Source organism: Periplaneta americana, chromosome 3, assembly GCF_040183065.1.
Source record: "Periplaneta americana isolate PAMFEO1 chromosome 3, P.americana_PAMFEO1_priV1, whole genome shotgun sequence".
NCBI lineage: Eukaryota > Metazoa > Arthropoda > Insecta > Blattodea > Blattidae > Periplaneta > Periplaneta americana.
Window position 1 is genome coordinate 117,555,370 of NC_091119.1, and position 22,440 is coordinate 117,577,809.

Below are 22,440 nucleotides of genomic sequence, written 5' to 3' on the forward strand. Positions count from 1 at the left end.
CGATGAACATGACAAACGTGAGCAAGATGATTGGCAGTGTAATACAACAATTGAAAGACAAGCTGTTAAGTGTTTCTTTGCATTGCAGTTGCTACAGTAATTTCATTTTGTGTCCATAGGAATTCTACTGTCAATATGTAATAATTTTGAAGAATTAAAATATCTATCTTAATTTATCATGCTGTCAGTACTATCAGGAATGTATATGTATATCATATGCATGAAATCAGATGTATAGGACATCAATTTAGAGTTCAATTGAAGCTTATCAGCTATTCTTCGCCATTCAGAGCTCTGACGATGTTCTTAAAGAAGAGCACAATTGCTCTGAGGGATTACATCACAGAGCACTGACGCTGCCGATCACTGGCATAATGAAACAGCTGCATCATCATTTTCCTATGTATTCATTATTCGGTGTTACCACTGTGACATATCTACTATAGGGAAGTAGTTTTTGTTATTAGCAGTATACCTAAATAAGGCAGCATGCTTAATAGAAATAAGATGGCTACTTTGAAAATATTACTAATTTATTCTTGATCAAGAGAATTTTAGAGAATGAAAATTCATCTCTGTCTCTATGTCATAATTATATCCCTCCATGAACAAGCAAATTGAGATTCAAACACTCACCAGTTCATAATTATACCCTGCCATCATGGAGAAATAAAACTGTAATTCAAAGATGACCAAGCCATAATCATATTCCTATCTGCAGAAATAAACTCCATAGAGAAATAAATTGTAATTCAAATATTGACACTATGTCATAATTAGAGCCCGGAAGATCAGGCATTTATTTTGGCTAAAATAGGCAGGCAAATAGGCACTTAATATTCAGGAAATAGGCAGTAAAACAATAAAAATAGGCATTTAAAAACTACGAAAATACACAGTAAAATAATCAAAATAATAATTTAATATTGGTTATTTAATAAACATGTGTATTATGCTTCAGTACTTATTCTTAATTTGCTTGGTCAAATGCCACAACAAGATGTTCTCTACTGTTATAGTCAGCAGTCTGTCAGAGAAAATGTTTTCCATCATGAAAAAAGATCGTTATACTTCCTCTGAAGTAAACATGCTATTGTAGATGGACTCATACCAGCAACAACAGCAGAAAACTAATGTGTCAATCCTGCTATCACTTTCAATATGATTCAATTTGTCAGAAAATTTATTTATTTTTTCTCTCTGTAGAAACTGAAGCTCTCAGACGAGACAACCAACTGCCTCAGGATGTGACATGAAATAATAGCAACTGGTCCCATTAACACTTTCAGTCGACTGATCAGTTTAGGGTTGGTTTGTAGGCATGCCACCACAAATAATTTAAATGTAGTTATGTGGAGTGAGATTCTCAATAGAGATCCCCATTATGCAAAAATAACGTTTAATTTTTGTAATTTAGGTGCCGTGGAACCATCTAGAGTCGACCTGGGGGTCTAGATTCGACCACTGTGTACACTTTCTAATTTCACGTGTTTATTCCAATAGAATTGCCTACTAGCCGCCACTGCTTGCTTCCAGCAGACTGATAACACTTCCCCTTTCAATCTCGCAAGGTAGTGCCAAACGTATTTTGCGTCCTTGATTATGTAAAATTCATTGTTGCCAATAGCAAAAATAGTAACAAAAAAGTACTCTGTCTAACTTTTAACAATTTAGCCTTGTTTAACTGTAATGCAATACAAAATAACTGTATTTCTGTAATCAGAATTTTAAGCTTAACAACATATTACAACAAAAAATATTTTTCCATATTATTGAGAGATGTCAGAAGTTGAAGTTGTATTCCAGTACAGAGTCGACCATGCAGGCCTGTGGAATTAATCCATTCCAGCCACAAAGAGTCCTTAATAAACTACCACAATCAGGTTTGACATAGTCTCCAGAATCTCAGTCCACACCGGCAATGGTGGGAGAAGCGGTCATCAAAGTGCTCCAGGGCATGAGATATGAAAAATAATTAGCTGCCAAGAAAAGAAAAAGGAAAATTGAAATTGAACCAGGAAAAAATATTGTATCAGTAGGCCTACTGAAGGCGGAACATCTCAGTCAAATGAAAAATCTCTCATCCTGTCTCAACTGAGGAGACCAGAAAAAGAGAAGCCAAGAAAACCACCAAGAAAAGAAAACAGAGAGGATACCAGGAGTCCAGTGATAGTGATGAAGACAGACGACATTCCACTGAAGATTCGTCAGATGAGTGAGTTGAAGAGGAAGATAACAATGATAATGACAATTTCGATCACCCTAAATCAGGGATCAGCTTTTAGTGAAGTTCCCAACTAAAAAGACAATTAAATTTTATATCGGTTGCATTGAGGAAGTGGTTCCAGGAGAAGGACTTGAACTTCGTTTTGTTAGAAATTGTGATGGATTCCAGTTCAAATATCCTGAGGTGGAGGATGTGAGTCTTATTGACTATGTTCAGGTAGAAAGAAAACTAAGTGCTTCTGTTCCTATGGAGGAAAAAGGAATTCGTAAAATTTGGTGTTGATTTTCAGAGTTATGATATTAATTAGGACATGGAAACTGTATTTTCTGTATTTTTCAGGGCTATTTTATTAATTAGTACATTAATAATGTGATAATGTTGTGTGTAGTTTGACGTAATTTTGTCTGCTAATTAATTAAATATTTGCTCTTAAATTTAACCTATTTAATGTATGCACATTAAAATAACAGTATTAAAGTTCGCATTTTTCTATACCAAATAAAGGAAAAATAAAAAATAGAAAAGTAAATAATAATAAAAACATCCAAATGGAGGTCGATATTGACCGGAATGAGAGTACACGTTCATTTACATGTATTTTTAATATGGTGGTCGACATAACACCATGTATAGGGTTGAGTCCACCGGCGTTTAAAATTTGTTTTCCTCAGTGACCGTGGAAGTTCATAAAATGAATATAACAGAAAACAATCCCTGAGTTGTGCGCTATAACAACATTTTCAGTGAAATAGTAGATCACATTGTCTGTGAAGTAGCGTTAAAAATACGAAAAAAAGCGGTTGACTCTAGACGGTGTTTCATTTATAAAATAAAAAAATCTTTTCACTTATATTTTTAATATATTCGGAATTCATACAATTTTTTCCTTGTACTGATTTTATATATATATATATATATACACCGTGTTCCGCTTATAAGTATAATAAAAGAAATAGTTATAATTTCATAACAATGCATGCAAATGGGTTAAGATTGGTACCATTGTAAAGAGGAAATTGGGAAGTTTTAATCCATTGTTGTTACTTATTTTTAGAAGACTCACGCATGCGCAGATCATTAAATAAGAGAATTCGTATCGTATCTTTAGTCAGCATGTGGACGCCACAGCAGAAAGCCTTTTGTGTGCTGTCATTATCAGAACATAGATCCATAATTCGTGTACAGCGCTTGTTTCGCCGTCAGTACAATCTTAGACCGAGGGAAGCTGTACCGACGTACGTCTCAATAATGAAATGGGATAGGCAGCTCAGAGAAACAGGAAGTTTGTTGTCTAATGCAGGTAAACATTCCAAGCGTAAAGTGTCTGACGAAAATGTCGAACGCATTCGCGAGGCATTTCAGAGAAGCCCGCGGAAATCCATTCGACAGGCTAGTGTGCAGTTGAACATCCCACCAACAACAGTGCATACAGTGCTCCATAAAAGATTGCGTTTGCGAGCGTACAAGCTGCAACTTCATCAGATGATTACGCCGAATGATAAACTGGAACGAAAACGCTTTGCAGAAACAATGTTGGATAAAGTGGACGATGACGACACATTTCTAACTCGAGTCTGTTTCTCAGATGAGGCAACCTTCCACGTCAGTGGAAAAGTAAACCGACACAATTGTCGCATCTGGGGGTCGGAAAATCCAAGTGTCGTAATTGAACACCAACGGGATTCCCCTAAATGGAATGTTTGGTGTGGGATCATGCGTGACAGAATCATTGGTCCCTATTTCTTTGCTGAAAAGACAGTCACTGCAAACACGTACCTGGATATGTTGCAACTGTATGCTGTGCCACAACTCCCAAATGGAGCAATTTTCCAGCAAGATGGGGCTCCACCACACTTTGCCAACATGGTTCGCACATTCTTAGACGAACAATTCCCTGCAAGATGGATCGGAAGAGGATCACCGTACATCACATGGCCTGCCAGATCACCAGATCTAACACCACCTGATTTTTTCCTGTGGGGGTTTGTTAAGGACCAGGTCTACAGGACGCCAGTACGTGATTTGGCAGACTTACAAGAAAGAATTTATGCTGCTGTCAACAATGTTACACCACAGATGCTTCATAACACTTGGGTCGAGGTTGAATACCGGTTGGATATTTCCCGTGCCACCAATGGAAGCCATGTTGAGGTTTATGGAACATAAGGTAACAAAAATTCCCAGTTTTCATTCTTTGTAGCAGTTGGTTTCAACTATATACTTGTATTAATTCAGAAGTTATAGCTATTTCTTTTGTTATACTTATAAGCGGAACACTCTGTATATATTAAATGCAAAAAAAAAAAAAAAGAAGGCAAAATAAAGCATTAAAACTCAAGAGACAGTGGGAGTAAAATAGAAAAAAAAAAAATTCAAAATAAAAACTGGTTCTACCATCTCGAAACGTACGGAAACATATATTTCTCTTTTAAACTCTTTGGCAAATGTACCCAATGAAAAAGGCATTTTGCCTAACTTCCAGGCTCTAGTCATAATTATATTCCATGGAGAAATGAACCATAATTAAAATACTATTTTACATCGTAATTATATTTCAATATGAAGAAAAAAATTGAAGGGTTGATAGGAAAAGCAACCCATGTCAGTTTTAGCCGAAAATGAGATATTGGTACTAATGGAAAGCTAAAATCATGTGGCGTCTGTGTATGCTTAAAATACAAGCAATATATTTATAAAGCATTGGGGTATTTATACCTATACTTTAAGTTTCTTATCCTTTTCACATAACAAGATATGTTTTTTCGCTCCCCTGAAAAAAGTTTTTTTTTTGACATGGGTTGTTTTTCCTATCAACCCTTCAATTGTAATTCAAATACTGATATTAACTAAAATTTTTTCTTCTGTTCATAAAACTTACCAACAATGTATCTATTTGCGTGTAATACAGGAGGCAGATTGACTCCATAAACACGTGGGGAACTGTAAAATGCTGCTATGTTGAACATTCCCTCAATGTCAAGTGCTTTTATATCATAAACAGCAAATTTACTCTCATAACCACCACGAATGCTTGTAATAACAGCAGGTGGAATCGGATTCAATTGGAAGGAAGCTCCTGTCTGTAACAATACAAGCTTCATCATTGTTACAATCATTATTTCACAGTAAAAAATATTATATATCGTGATTATGGTAGTAAATACGTTTGTACTAATATATGCATTGAATTGAACACATTTCTAAAATGCATTGTGCATATTTATTCATAACAGGCTACAACAAAACTAAACTGAAGGATAAGAAAGTGAAATTAGAACATATTCTTTATTAAATAACTGGTACTTTCCATACTCCATTCACAAATTTCTTCACTACACTGAAACGCAATTTTCACTTCTAACATTAACAAATTATACCAAATATAACCTACGCTATCTATGCAACATCATAATTTCCAAATCAATATGCGACTTACAATAATTAATTTTAATGTACTAAAATAATGCATAATGTAAGAAAATAGAAGACTGTACTGTACCTCGTTTAGGGTAGTATCTATATACACATTGCTCATTGTGGCAAGAGGGCAAGCACCACTCAAGCCAATTCCAAAAAGTTTCTTTATTGACCAATCCTGGTTGCCAGTACCCAGTATAACCATATCATAAACCAGGGAAACTGTCTGACGCAACTCCATTGACATCTGGGAGCAGTTTGTATTCTGAAATAATTTATATAATCTTAGTCAATAAAAATAAACTTATCTCAAAACCATGTGATCTCAAATGTGAAAAATGTTAAAGCATATATTTTCTCACAGCAATAATAACTGTTGTATATCTGATTGACATTTTAAAACTTTAGTTTGATAAATTTGAAGCTGACAGAACCAGCCCCTTTTTTCATTAGTTGATATCTTATACCTTCTGTATTTTTATTTTTGACTACCATGATGATGATATCAATTTGCTGAACCACTTCTTTTAATGTGAGGAACTCTCCTTCACTCATTCTGAAAACATATTTTAGTTTTTCATCAACAACAGAAAGGAGGAGAAACTTATATTTATATCAGTAAGGTAAAATTTTGCGGAAGAAAAAGAAGTTCCACCGATAACAAGAGTGTTGATGCAGTCACGCACGCTTTTGCACAATCCCCAAAGAAGTCAATGAGGCAATGTTCTCATGAGATTGGTATCAATAAACCCAGTGTTCATTGAATTTTGCGAGCTCAAAAATGGGAAGTCTTACATTCCGAGACTTATCCACACACTAAATGAGGATGACCCAGATAGGCAACTGAAATTTTGTGAATGGTTCTTGAACATGTGTGATGAAAAGAAGATTTTCAAGACTTAATTGTTTGGTCAGATGAAGCCACATCTAAATTTAATGGCATAATTAACCGGCACAATTGTGTGTACTGGGCTAACGAAAACCCACATATCTTCCAAGAAAAGGTCGTCAATTTTCCAGGATTAACAGTGTGGTGTGATCTGTCTTCCAGAAGAATAATTGGGCCGTACTTCTTTGAAGGGACTGTCACAGGTGAGAAATACCTGCAAATGTTGGAAACCACGATTCCACGTCTTAATGATCACTTTGAGTATGGAAATGGGCTTTACTTTCAACAAGACAGGGCTCCAGCTCATTTTCATGTCAATGTTAGGAATTTTCTCGATCGCACACTCAATCAAAGATGGATAGGATGAAGAGGAAGTGCTGCAGAGTTCCCACCTCGATCTCCGGATTTAACTCCTCAAGACTTGGGGAGCTCTAAAGGACACAGTGTACATCACAAAATCACAAACACTGGAGGAACTGAGAGTTCAGATTGAACATGCCTGTAATATTGCATTAGCAACAATCCAGTTGGTATGTCACTCTGTTGTACGTCGTTGTTAGGAGTGTACTGTGGCAGAAAGGGGCCATTTGAACATATATAGGCTTAAGGAATACAAAACCGCAAAAATCGTATTTCTGTCTCAGCTTGTTGCTGAGAAATAGTGTTTCAAAATGTGTAAACATCAATTTGGGACACTCTGTATAAGCAATTTAAATACACACACATACATACACACACTTACAAATGTTACTGATGAATATTTTTAAAACTTCTGTAATATAACACAAAGCAATTCATAATAAGCACCTGTTAGAGAATAAGCAAACGACTGACAAAGAGAAAAACATTTTTCAAGTGGATTTTACACCTGCCCACAAACAGATACCTGCCATTTACATCTCAATGGCGCAAGACTTTCAGATCTTTCACAGGAGCTGTACACTATACTTTACAACATTACTTACCCACATACTTAAATGTTCAGATAAATAAATAAATAAAAAGTAGCTTTAAATTACAACAGAATTAGAAAACCTGGAAAATGCTAGAAAGTTCAGTGAACTCAGAATAGGTAAGGGTGGTTAAACCTTTGTGTAAGCAGTAGCAGCAGTAGAAGATAAAGAAAAGAACTGTGATAGTTAAAAATGATTTCCCCAGCAGCCTTTCCTGGAACACTCAACCTGTTAATTATGAAGCTTCTTAATAGTTCCTGAGTTTGAAATAAGAATATTATGATACCCTACAATACGGAACTACAGTTTTATCTGTTTGGGAGGACAGAAAATAAAATCACTATAAAAATAATATCAGAAGTGATACAAAGGTTATTTTAGTTCTAATATGATCTTAAAACATGGGAGTTTTATAGCATTGTTTTTTTTTCACGCAAAACAAGGCAGACAGTCACTTAGCAATGACTGAATAAGCAAAATGCCATTTACTTCAAGACAACTAGCAAAATGTGTATTGCAGTTTGCAAAATTTTAAAGTGTAATGCAATAGGGTGTCATGAACCACTTTTGAGTAAACAACTGCCTATATCCTAGGTATATAGACAGTAAGAGTCAAACTACTGTCTAGATGTTGCATGGATACAGGAGGTGCTTACCTAAATGTGATGTCATCACATGCTACTGGTATAACATCAGTTCAACATTATTGTTAATGACTACGATGTTCAGAGAGCTCCGAATTATAAGTGTGTGTGTGTGTCTAATGCCTACCCACTTCACTTGCATGATTCGACTTCCGCATATTGCGGATAGATGGCAGAACTGTGACCCATTTTCAAGTTGCACATCACTTGGGCAGGCCACATTATGCATGATGTGTATCTGTGAAGAGTTTTGTCTGTAAGGTTATAGTATCACATACTGAAGTTCGAAGTGGATGTGTTAACATGACATACACTGGGGGCCATAGGCATGTTTTCAAAACTGACACTGCTGTTAGTATTGGTATGACAGCAAGTCCCATGAGGAGGAGTCTTAGACGACTGTCAGCAGAGATAGTTATGTCATACAACTTTTTTATTAATGGCTGGTACTTGACCGTTTGTCAATCACCCATGTGAAGCCAGCTGGGTAGACCAATTTACCAGCAGTCATTGGACAGGGTACCATAGGATGCTGGTCGAACTACACCCGCAATGAGATGAGATGATGGAAAACTGTTGGGCTGTCATAGGGAAACTGGAGCTTCTGGAGGAAATCTATATGTTACATGAACCATGGGCTTGCCCAACACAGGTCATGAATTATGGCTATGCTGGAGAACAAATCTGGGTCCACAGGATTATGAGTCCAACACACTAGCCACTGGACTACCGTGACTGAATGATCACCTGGTACATTTCTTCCCTTTCATTCACAAAATTCATAATTACAAGTAGGTTGAAGCATGTAACAGTGACCATTCAGAATTCAATTAAATCTACATTTACAAATATGTAATGTGTTCAGGCATTACACACTGTGATCTCCAGAAACAGATTAAATTTTTTTTTCATACCACAGCTGCAACAGGAAAGCAACATGGGCATGGTGTTCCAGCAGGATGACTCATCAACTCATTGAGGAAAAGAACATCATGAATAACATTCAACATTTGCCTGATAAAGTCGTGGTGACCTATTACGTGGCATCCAAATTCTCCACACCTGCTGCCACCAAATTCCTTTGTTCAGGGTTTTTTAAGAGTAATGCCTATGCACAGCAATCCACAGATATTGATGATCTCAACGTGACGATTGTCTCAACTTTGAGAAAACTATCCCTGAGATATTACATCAAACATGGGAGAAATAAGTCTCACAATATGAATTGTGTTGTGTACGCAATAGTGTCAAACTGAGGTCTAATTTGGGAAAAACTCCCATCCTTCTAGAATGCATTTATAGATTATGAAAAATAAATGGCAACAGTTTTCATGTTACACTGCCTTCATTTTGTCTTCCCAAACAGATTGCCTGGTAGATTTCTTCAATGGTATCTTCCTTTTCATTCACAAAATTCATAAATAGAAGCAAGATGAAGTACGAGGCGTGTCCGAGCGATTTAATAGTGATCATTTAGAATTCACTTAAACCTATATATTCTCTTACCCTGCATACTGGACGCATATGAAGTCCGAGTGAATGGTAATTGGTGTTGTGAATGTAGCCAGCATTCAATAAAGTTGAAAGACCTTTCTGAAAGAAACAAATTCGTGACAATTAAGGTTAATGCAGCAATCTCTTTTTGACTGTAATGTTTTGAATTAAGATTCATCCATCACCTTTGCATCACAAGGAAGAAGCTTCTTCCAAGGTGTCAAGTTCTCAGTGCACACAATTTCCCGTGGAAGAGTAGCATAACGCAGATATGAAGAATTCACAGATGTACTGGACACAACTCCAGTTGGTTGAAAAGTGAATTCAGGATTCAGGCTGTTAGATGTATCGATGAAATTCAAGGAAACACAAAGTAATCCTGATAAGGCACCTGTCAGCTCTTTCCATTTTTTATCAATGCTGAAGGAGAGACAAAGATAATACAGTCAGTGCTTCATAATATTACATGTCAATCTGAAAGGCACAGAGAAACGAACTATTTAGATAATTAATTAATGAACTTCATTACACTGAAAAATCTGCATAATAAAATTCCACAAGAAGAGGTGAATTTGGCTCTGTCTGAAGTACGTCATATAGCAAATAATTAGAGAAATACAGAATTATTTTAATCTAAGGTCTTCGTTTCTTAATTGTGGTGGTCATTTTGTGGTTTAAAAGTATTAATTACATGAGAAAATACATTATAGTATATTCGAACCCACTTAAAGTAAATTTGGCCACCTTTTATTTCATACTTAAAAATAAAGAATATCAATAGCTGAATAAACGTGTTATGGTTCTAAAGTTCACGTAAATAAAAATGTGCAGTCCCCCATGGCCTAATGGCTATCTTTACTAGTCTTTGGGTTCAAACCCACAAAAAAAAATGTATAGTATGACTTCCTTTCGAAGGGAAGTAAAGCTACAGGTCGCATGTTACTTATTTTGTAGCATATAAGAGATCCTAAAACATTAATCAAATGCAGGGAACATGGGAAAAACGAGCAATGTCAAATTTCTGTTAAGGATAATGTTTGTTCTTAAAAACTGGTAAAGGAGAATTACCACCATGGATACAGTCACCATTTTCTTCATTTTCAGTAGGAACAGCAATAAATTTTACAGTAATATATTGAATTAGATCAGTGTTTTTCAAACTGTAAGGCACACCTCCCTGGGGAGGCGCCAGTGTTCATCAAGGCAGGCGCGAGAATTTACTATATTTTTATACTGAAATTGTAAAATATGCATTATATTCGAAATAAAACAAAACTACTCAGTAATAACTTTTTTTCTTTTCATACTTCCTTAATAACAAGCAGATGCATGGGAAGTGCAGTCTGGCAACAGTGTCCATGACTCTGTGACTAGAGTAGACGAGCAGCATTAGTGACTAGTGTCACAAAGTGTGTAGTGAGGTTTAGAAGCTTGTTCCACTACGTCTGTGTTCCATTTGAAACTTAGTAGTTCGTGAGTGTGCTATCCCAATGGATAAGTTTTTAAATACCAGTAAGTATAAGAAACGTGAACTGGACAAGGCTGAACCTAGTGTTTTCGAGAAACCAAAATTGGGACATAGGACGAGTTTGTGTAGGGAAGATGAAGGGCTGTTCGCATAAGAATTGCACCAGAACTTTGTACTCGTATAAGTGGAAGAGTATTTTGGTGACACAGCCTGGTCAGTTGAAGCCAGTTAGGTATTTTATTACTTTGGTGGCTACATTATATTTCCTCCAGGTTTCTTTTGGTACTTTGGTCCAGGGGAGTTTGGAGGTTCAGAGCATTCCTAGATATATGAGATGTTGCCGGATAGAGAGTTGGATGTTCCCTACTGTGATTGGATTGTTGTTCAGGACCCAAGTTTGGAGTTTTGACTGGAAGACTCATATCTATGTTTTGTACATGTTGACTGTGATCTGCCACTTAGTGATCTAATTTAGATATTTCCGGAGTGTTGCATTTAGTAATTTTCTAGTGGTGACCTAATAGACGTCACCTGCATATTGTGCCAGTTCTACTAACAAATTATCAGGAAGGGGAAATCTGCCACATATTGTACAGAGTGGGGAATATAACAATAGCCTGGAGAACTCCAGTTTCTCTTTAGAAGACCCGAGAAAAGTCATTCCTTCCGAGTCTTACCTGCATGTTCAGTTGGTTATCAAGCTGGAACGCCAGCGTGTGATTTCGTGTGGCAGGTTGAGGGATATAAATTTACTGATACCTAACATCCATTTCCAGACCAAATCATACTTCTGTCTTTTTCACTTGTCTGTTGTGTGCCTTGATGCTACTTCAGACACATTCGTTTTTAGCCAGTGAGATTGTGTGGTGTGATATGGCTTGGATACAAAAAGACACAAGTAAATATTAGACTTACACTTTAGCTATACAGAATAGAAAATATTTGGTAAACTACCATTAACTGTCCCACAAATAGTCTGACTAGCTAGGGAAAGTCAACTAATTCTCATAAATAACTTTGAAATATTAAGTATAGGCCTAATTATTTTCTTCGTACATGTACTGAATGCCACCAATATTATGACAGCACATCCTCTGCGATTGTAACTAGACAGTATGTATAACTACCTCAGTAATGGACGTTTCTAATTAAAGGAATAACAAAATGTAGCAGTCTCGATTTATTTACATACTTTTCAGTGCCTTCTTTAAACCAGGTCCAGAGTTCAGCTCCTGGAGCAGCATCATGAACAGGATACCCCCATGTCTCATGCCTCCACAATCCCTCTGTAAGGCTAATATGAAGTTCCTGCACATTGTAACGGCTTATAATTTCTCCAAGTGCTCTTGGAAAAAGATGACAATGCTGAACTGAAACATAAATTTTCGTCTTGCAATCTTAATCAAGTTTTTAAGTCCTAGAATAACAATAATCAAGGAACTGTAATGTTATATCTTTCTCCTAAGGGAGAAAAAAAGAAATGGAAACGTCTACGATCCACGGGCCAGGTATCAAACGTCTTGACACAGTAAAACCTCCGTTAACAGAAACTCTGTCAACCAAAAACTGATTTAACCGAAACGTGTTGTCGTGTAACAGAATTTTTATAAAGAAATTAAAAAGTTATAGGGCTACTATGTAAAATCTTAGACAAAAAATGAATGGCTGCCATATGTTAAGTCCTGGTCAGAAGACTTCAGTTGATTCCGGGAGAGCTTATGTTTACATGTGAACAAATTTCTTATCTATAGCTTGGCTCTGGTTTTCCTTTTTTTGTCTGTTACTTTTTCTGTCTGTTCACAGATCAAGTGTTATAACTAATCACTTTCTCTTTTTCATTTTTCCACTGCTCTACTTCTGCAACTTCAATTATCTTCAAATAGCATTGTTTGTGTGTTGCTTGTTTTTACAATGAAATTACTAAGCTACGAGTAACTTACATTTTCTCTCCAGGTACTTTGTTCTGTTAGTTTTATGCAAGTAGCACAAAGACTATAAATTCAAGAGGTCTAAGAAATTTGATTACATTCAGTCTGTTGATCTGCTCAACAATCATTGTGAAATTCTCATATTTCACACATAAACATGTGTTCCGTTTTTAAATATTAGGTGCCACAACACACAAAAATGGGATGAGATATCTCATAGCCATGGCTCTCGAACTTTCTGTGTAACACTTTTAAACTGTTATTCTTGGTTTTATTTTATTTTTTTTAAGTTGGTTATTTAATGACGCTGTATCAACTACCGGTACTTGCTTATTTATAGTCGATGAGATTGGTGATAGCGAAATAGTATTTGGCAAGATGAGGCTGAGGATCCGCCATAGATTACCTGACATTCGCCTTATGGTTCGGGATAATATCGAAAAAAAAAACCCAACCAGGTAATCAACATAAGCGGAAATTGAACCCACGCCCAGGCATATTTGTCGACTTCAAACATTAAAGTGATGCATAAAACCATGATTCTTGCACACTTATTAGATTCTATTTGGCTTATCTGTTACATCTTCTTTATTCAGCAGTAAATGGTAATTCTCCAGAAAAGCTACAATGAAGCAAAAAAAATGGAATAAGTACGTTTCACAAGACGGATACCTTCCTTTCCCTCTCACTCCAAAATTTCAACCTTGTGCACACAAAATAAATTACTGGCACGGAAAAGTGTCTTTTCGTAGGATTGATGATGCGCATTCGACACAGACAGACAAATCTGCTCTTTTAGTATTTTAAGATAATTGTTGTCAGTGAGGTATCCGTATACTGAAAATTTTCCGCAGCCACAAACACTTTCAACATAAAAGATCATCAAATTTGATACCATCTATAGGTATATTCTAATGCATTGTTGTTGCCCCCACCACCCACTTGTTACCAATAGAACACTCGAGAGATCCTGAACGCAATACTGGGCAAACCGACCATTTCCCTAGTAATTCGCCCTGGACCTCTTGCATGATATCTTGGAAACTAGTAACAAGTAGGGTGAGGACTTACAACAGTGTCTTTTGCGGTGTAGTTTTCCGGAGAATTACCTCAACAAGTTAGACTACAACAGTTGTTTAATCGGATATGAAACACCGCTGTATCAATTGCGAGTTAACTAGCAACGGAAGTGATGAGACTGAGAAATCGCCATGAGTTAGGTCTACCCGAATCGTCTTACAGGTCAATATTTAGGGCGGATTGGATAGGCTTACAGCTCTTCCAGTGATCACATCAATGTCTACTAATCAATACTATAAATCAAAGGTATTTAATAAAGTTCCTATAGTGGCTGGGACATAAGTAATCGTATGTAACATAACCTCTATAAATGAAAACACAGTGAGGATGTCTATTATTCGTTAAGACAAAATGAAAAAGAACTTACATGAACTTGCTTCAAATTGAACATCCCACAAAGTTGTGAACTGAAAATATGCATAGACATGACCACTGGGTAAGGGCTTTAACAACAATTCCTCATCATAATAATCATGCTGCGGTGCACCTGTTACAGAATAATATATAAGCGAAAGAAATGAGTAAATGTATAAACACAGAAAGGTCCTATTATTCATTGTATTTTTCCCTTATCCACTTGCAGTTGGATAAAATACAATAGCTACTTCCATTCTTTACATTTTCTCCCATGTGCTGCGAACAAGTGCGAATAGTGATGCACAGTTGCCAGCAGAATTGCCAACTCATTAAATTTTTTCCCGCTAAAATGTTGATGAAATTCCGTTAAAAATCCGCTAAAATTTAAAAACAGGCTAAGTAAATACATGTTAATAGAATACTAATATAGTATCAACTCACCTGATGTTAAAACAAGAATAATTTGTCATCATCTCCCTCCAATTCAATGTCCTCTGAAGTAGATATAGTGGGTGCGGAATCTGTGGTTCGGTATGTACCTATTTTTTGCAAGACGTCTGTCGGAAATTCGTAATCGTGACAGCACTTGTTGAGACGTTTGTAGACCGGCTCTTACAGTCAGCACAGCGTTCGCCATAGTAGTTAATCTATTGCGTAAAGATGTTTTTAAAACATTTATTTGGCTGAAAGCCCTTTCCACCTTTGCATTAGACCAAGGCAATACCAAGAGCATAAGGGCTATATCTGCTACTTCCTGAAAGGGATTTAATTCACTCGCATATTTATATATACGAACTTCGTTGCAGAACTCCACAGTATTATGAATTTTTTTTTTTTTTCCATTCCACAGTTGTCAGTTTTGACTATTGGTAATCAATTTTAGTAACAATAGCAGCAGGCAACCCTATCTCCTCTGCCAATGGTATTATTGACTGTTTAAAAACACGAAGACATTCTTTCGGAGCTATTAAGGAAACTTTTTGCAATATTTTCACATTCTTTGGCAATCGGCGTTGTAGCTCTGAAGCAAGACAAACAAGGAACTTTTCACGCCTGTTTCGGAAAATATTTTCACTCTCATGATTTATTTTATTGGATTTTACCAACTCAGATAGCAGAATTTCAACCTCGAGACCTAGGTATATTCCAGGAAATTTATGTTGAAGAACATCTACCGTTAATAGATCCCCCCTATATCCAAGCACAATTTATTCTTATGTCAATCCACTAATTAGTAGGACAAGATCATTAAGGAGCTGTGATTGGTCTGCAGAATTGGATTGAAATGATTTATTCACTTTCTGACATTCATCCAGATATGGTTTCAAGAAAACAAGGTAAAGATTATTAATTGCATCTCTGTACATGACGTATAGGAGTTCGGCTGTGAATAATTTCTCATTAAGTCTTGCTATTTGAAAATGCGTTTCTAATTCTAGCCACTGGGAAAGGATACGATCGACTGCCTCCTGAACAGACAGCCATCGCGTGTTACATTTTTGCACAATTTTAAGGGAATCAGCTCCGTCATTAATTAAATTAAACAAATTCTGGCTCTACTGCAGTATTTGTCCCGCTATGCTGTAACATTTGAAGGAGTGCCAATATATTTCTAGCGCTTTTTGCGCTACCAACCTTAACTCATCTGCCTCCACTGTAACGAAAATTGTTACTTATGCCAATCTTCCTCTCGATAAAAACCTAATGCAGGTCGAGCAGAGAGTACAAGACGCGCAAAGAGTGTAAAATACTGTTGTCTTTTTACAAAGATTATGTTTGTAGTAGGTAGGAACGGTTCATCTATGGAACCGCCAACATGGGAACCAATTAGGCCGGTTACACACTATACCGAGAGATGTGTAATGTGAATTGCAAAGACGTTTTATAGTTTAACCTAGACTCACTACGAGCGCTGTTCCTCGACCAAAAATTGAACACTTTCGCGCTTCTCCATCTTGAGGGTGAGTGTCATGTGACTACAATATGTTTACATCACGATTCCGCCTAATTTGAAATAACATAGAAAGTTATTCAGTATTATTGAATGTGTTAGGAGTAAGTGCATATTAATTTAATCAATAGTGTGTGTGTATATAGTGTTTATATAGTTTAAATGAATCGTTCTCTTGTGATATACGTGAAATCACAATGTAGGCCTACTAGTAGTAGTAGTAGTAGTAGTAGTAGTAGTAGTATTTATTTAACCTGGTAGAGATAAGCCCGTCAGGCCTTCTCTGCCCCTCTACTGTGCTACATATGAGGCCTATACAAATAGTGTTTATGTAGTATTTTAATCATATTTCTTTGTTATAAGTGAAACCAACGTGTGCTCTTGTGCTGCATACAACTGTACAAATAGTGTTCTTTTATCATTTATTTTCATCGTATTCCTATATAAACTCCGTAAGTGGAATCATGGTGCATAGTTGTGCCGCATACAACTGTAGGAATCGACGTAAGAAGGATTCGCAAATTTCTTTTCACAAGTAAGTTAGTTACGTATATTGTATTAGGATATTGTAAAATGACTGAGAACATTAGTACATATTTATTGTGTTAATAGAAGAGAATGTTTTATAGAAGTAAGCGCAAACTTCCTTTTTAGGTTTCCATTGCGAAAGCCTGAGGTTCTCAGTAAATGGTTATCTGCTGTTAAACGCGATAAATTTATACCATCAATTCACCACCAGTATTGCTTTGCACAAGAAGATATTTAGACAGCATCTCTCTAAATCAATTTTATTTATGAATCAATAAGTGAGTACAAAATAAATCTGGTTAAGTATTTTCATACTATCTAAATATGGCCTAGTTACAATATTTTTACATTCTTGCACATATTCGATTTAATAATAACAGTTGGTGCATTTCCTTGTTTATTGAAATATTTATTATTAGGCCTAAGCAAAATGCACAAAGTGTGCAAGATTAAGTTACTGTCCTAACTCGATTAATTAAATAATACAGGAACTCCATCGGTACAGATTTGATGAATTGTGTAAATATGAATAGGCCTAATCACGAAGACAAGAATTTTTAATTGACTATTTTAGCATAACAGCTTAATATTTGTTGTTCACAAAGATGACGATTACTGACTGACAGTTCCAGTTTCTCCAATTATTTGCTATTGTAGACTACTACAGGAATGCAGGTGATTACGTTTCACTGTTTATATTAGTTTTTATCCTTGTTACTCTTTTAGCTTATATTTGGTTGTTTTTTTATGGTATACTAATAAATCTTAGTGTCTTTTGCGGTTGCGTTCTATCAGCATTACTTTTCGTCCGCTATTTTTCACGACCGCAAGATGCACACAATGTGCAAGATTAAGTTAATGTTCTCACTCTGTTATTGAAATATATTTCAGGAAGCCCATCTTACGAATATGATGAATTATGTAAATATAAATACCCCCAAGTCACAAAGACGACGACGACGATTTTATTGAATGACAGTTGCAGGATTAATATCTTTGATTATTTGATGTTATAACACAAGAATGCAGGTAATTACGTTTTACTATTTATATTTGTCTTTATCCTTGTTACTCTCAGGCTCATGTTTGGTTGTTTTTATGTTGTATAGTAATAAATCTTAGTTTGTTCCTAGATCATATATATAGTATATATGATCTAGGGTTTGTTTTACGATTGCGTTCCATCAGCATTGCTTTCCGTCCGCCTCAAGATGGCGGCGAGCGATCGCTTCAAATTTGGGTCCAGTCGTATCTTCTGCGCAGCTGGCAGTGTGGGGACTTGGTGAAATGTGTGCCTAGAAATGCGCGAGCGAGGCGAGACAGCATTGTCCACCCGTAAGCAACGGTCCACACACAGCGCCGAGAAATGTGTAATCGAACCAAAGAGTACAGAATAGAAAATAGTTGCCAGTGTCGCGCGGTAGCCATCTTAATTTAACCTATCATTGTATTTTCATGGTGTAGTCATGGACAGTTTTTTGAGTAATATTTTGATAAATTTAAATATGTCGATCCAGTGTGCTGTATGGCAGAGGAAATAAGGAGTCCAAGAACTTACCTGGAATAACTTATCATAGGTATGCATGAAAGAGTAATGACATTATATACGTAAATATCCGGAGTTGTTGTCGTCTGTAGTTTATTAATATTTAAATATAACTTGTGTTACAGCTTTCGAAAGGATCCTGAGGTTGAAGCTGTTCGGACACCTCGTGTTGTCGCAGCACAATTTGTTCCAGTCACTTCAGGGAGGAGGATATGGATCGCACGACCTCATCATAGCCTATGTGTATCAGAAAGGGGGCCGTGCTGTATATATTTGCACCCTGAAGAACCAAAGGTTAATTATATGAGCATTAGGAACAACTGGATAATACCCACGGCAGACGAATATCGATAGTGGACGTTACTCGCCGGCCACTAGTCACCAGGCCGTACCGAGCCGTGCCAAACAAAACACAATCGAAATGGTGGTAGTAAAATTCGCGACTATATTCTTAAATAATTCACTGCATTAGTCAAGAGCAAGGTTTTATGAGGTACAACGGCGGTGTTTTGAACGCATTAAAAGAAATGCAGATGTAGTAAGATCTTAAAGTGGGCTATCACAAGGAAATGAATATGAAAAAAGGCGTGTTTGATGGAATATCATTCAAATGACGGAAAGTAAATTTGCGGTTAATGTTCCCCAAAGCGTTAAGTACGTAATTATGACCGCGTTGCCGTTTTATTTCTGGCGTAGAGAAAAATAGCCTGCCTTTTACGAAAAAAAATTTAGGGTCCATGAAATTATTCACCGCTTTCATTATAGGCCTATTATTGTTTATCAATATTACGAAACAAAAACTGTCATAAAGGCCATGACCGAATACAAAACATCGATACGAAAGAGATAAACACATTCGGCCGTAATAAAACAAAAGAAAATTCGACAGATATTTTAGTTCGAGATAAAATGGACACTTTAGAAGACATTGTAAAACGTTTCCAGAAGGAAATGACAGAAAGGTACAATTCTTGCGTCGGATCTTACAACAGATCAACAATAGGCAATGAAGGTAAACCCAACAGAAAATTTTTCGTAATATTATTCACTGATATTCAAATGAGTGTCAAATTTCTTCAGGAAGTGGGTCTTATGAAAACTTCTGCCAAATGCAAAAAATGTGGAATCCAAATGAAACTCAACACGAAATGCGATAAATGGCGATGTAACAAAAAGAATTGCAATACGCAGTTGACTACAAGATACGAGTCATTGTTCAACAACAGCAACTTAACATATGAAGAAATCATGTTCCTGCTATATGAAATCCTCAATAATACGCGCGGGAATAACATAAAACAAGAGTACAATTTTGATGACCATACTCTCAGTAAGTGGAGATCCCTTGTAAGATCTGTGTTAATTTTCTATGTAGAAATGTCTTCCACCCAAATTGGCGGTACAGGGAAAGTCATCGAAATAGATGAGAGTAAATTTGGTAAACAAAAATACTACAAAGGTCGTTATGTACAGGTACAGTGGGTCTTTGGAGGTGTCGAACGTGGTACCGGACTGTGTTTTTTAGTGCCAATAGAGGACCGTAGTGAACAAACACTCCTAAAACTAATAAAAAAGTGGGTAAAACCAGGAACAACTATCATCTCAGACTGTTGGAAATCATATAACAACATAAGTGAACATGGTTTTAATCATCTAACAGTCAACCACTCCGTACAATTTGTGAACAAATTATCTGGTGCACACACAAATACGATTGAGTCAACTTGGCGCCATGTAAAAGCTTCGCTCCCCCAATACCACCGGCGCAAAAGTGAATTTACAGGCTACCTAGCAACTTACATATTCAACAAGGAATGCAGTGCAAAAGAAGAAAGCCGAATGCTAAAATTCATCCATCTAGCATCCTGTATCCAGTGGGACTAGAAATAAAAACTGATATTGCAACCACGCTCCTGTGAAATCCCTCCTAATTACGTCTTTATCTTAAAATTACTGTACAGCCCTCGGTTTTCTGTCACTTAGCTATCCCTCAAGAAACCCATTCTAACCTCATAGTAGTCCTCGGTCTCCTATCACGAATCTATTCTCTCATCAAACCCACTCTAACCTTGTCACATTCTTCGGTCTCCTGTAACATTATTATACTGTAATTTTTCATGAACTCAATCCAGTTTTACCTTACATCGGCAAGTTACAGAATTATAACACTAACAATACATTGTTTAATGAAAAGTTTGTTTAAAGTTCTATTTTTCCAAATAAGTAAAATTTTCTATAATTTTAACTACTACATGAACAATTGAAATCAAATTTTATGTTGAAATAAAAAAGGTTCGTCAAATACATGAAAACAATATTTATATTACATAATGTGTAAATAAACTTCATGTTAAAATCTTCTGTCACTTCCCCATCCCTAACCTAACCTATCCTAACCTAACTCAACCTAACCTACCCTAACCTAAACTATCCTAACCTATCCTAACCTAACCTATCCTAACCCAGCCTAATCTATCCTAAACTAACCTAACCCAACCTAACCTATCCTAACCCAACCTATCCTAACCTAACCTATCCTAACCTACCCTGACCTAATCTATCCTAAACTATCCTAACATATCCTAACCTAACCCATCCTAACCCAACCTAATCTATCCTTAACTAACCTAACCCAACCTAACCTAGCCTAACCTAACCCAACCTATCCTATCCCAACCTATCCTATCCTAACCTATCCTAACCTAACCTATCCTAACCCAACCTAATTTATTCTAAACTAACCTAACCCAACCTAACCTATCCTAACCTAACCTATCCTAACCTAACCTATCCTAATCTAACCCAACCTATCCTATCCTAACCTATCCTATCCTAACCTAATCTATCCTATCCTAACCTAACCTATCCTAACCCAACCTAACCTATCCTAACCCAACCTAACCTATCCTATCCTAACCCAACCTAACCTAACCTAACCTTACCCAACCTAACCTAACCTAACCTTCTCCCATTCCTCGACCTCATATCACTTATCACATGCGGCTCGCGACAGGATATTGCCTGTCTGCGCATGCGCGGACTTGGCTAATAAAAACCTAAACTAACCAAACCTAACCTTCGTATATCCAAGGTCTGTAACCGGAACAAGAAGGGATCTCAATCATTTAATCTTCAATGTACACGCGAAAATAATTTCAAGGATCACGCTTCCACTACATGAGAGGTCCGCGCATGCGCTACAGCAAAACTGTTTCTGTCGCGAGCCTCTCATCTAAGCCACTCGTCATAATTTACCCGCAATATTTGCGCAAATACACCTTGTACCTAACAGTGGTGCTTAACATTTAATAAAAAAAACAAATATAGCAAAACTGTTTTGTCTCGAAACTCTCATCTAAGTCATGTAATAAGTTTCAAACAATTATAAAATACGATAATTTGGTCCAGGGAGCATCCGTTTTTGATGCAAAGATAATTCGTTTGGCTTGTTTCTTAAATGAAATTACGAAATGGCGTTCCTGTGCTTAAGTCACGTAATCTACTTGCAATATATTTGCGCAAATATACCTTGTAGCTAACAGTGGTGCTATCTCTCAGTAATGTTCAGAACGAAGGAGGCACAGAAAGAAAATAAACACATTTCTCTCTCTAATGACGCCACACACCAACATCGTGTTCTTATGTTGGCGAGATTGTGTATTTAGTAAAATTTGGCGCTAAACGTAACGGCACGGTTCAATGATACCGTGGGAATTCTCCAGTATAGCGTAATTTTCTTTCTCCTAACACATATAACTTTGTTAAAGAATTTGATACAGCTCTTCCTAATCCTCGGACTCTATACAAATGGTACAGTATCGTAAATGCAGTTCATTGTACAATAAATGAGATATTCATATTCACAGCATAATATAAATAAAATGTTAATATACAAATAATTGTGTTTATTATGTTGTAGCCTATAGTTTGAACCTTATAAATCATCCAATTTCTTAAT

At 36.4% G+C, this 22,440-nt stretch overlaps 1 protein-coding gene across 2 annotated transcripts in view; it reads right to left on the minus strand.

Annotated features, from left to right (window-relative positions):
• PIG-T (phosphatidylinositol glycan anchor biosynthesis class T) overlaps window positions 1-14,768 on the minus strand; it is a 47,105-nt gene extending 32,337 nt beyond the window's left edge. The window contains exons 1-6 of one of the 2 annotated variants that reach the window (XM_069821389.1): window positions 14,468-14,768; window positions 12,285-12,462; window positions 9,810-10,044; window positions 9,637-9,723; window positions 5,727-5,909; window positions 5,106-5,307 (exon numbers count right to left, since the gene is read on the minus strand). In XM_069821389.1, coding sequence (XP_069677490.1) covers window positions 5,106-5,307; window positions 5,727-5,909; window positions 9,637-9,723; window positions 9,810-10,044; window positions 12,285-12,462; window positions 14,468-14,657 — 1,075 coding nt within the window. In that variant the 5' untranslated portion in view covers window positions 14,658-14,768. The remainder of the gene's footprint in view (window positions 1-5,105; window positions 5,308-5,726; window positions 5,910-9,636; window positions 9,724-9,809; window positions 10,045-12,284; window positions 12,463-14,467) is intronic. The other variant, XM_069821387.1, reaches the window with a different exon arrangement.
• Between the last annotated feature and the right edge of the window lie 7,672 nt (window positions 14,769-22,440).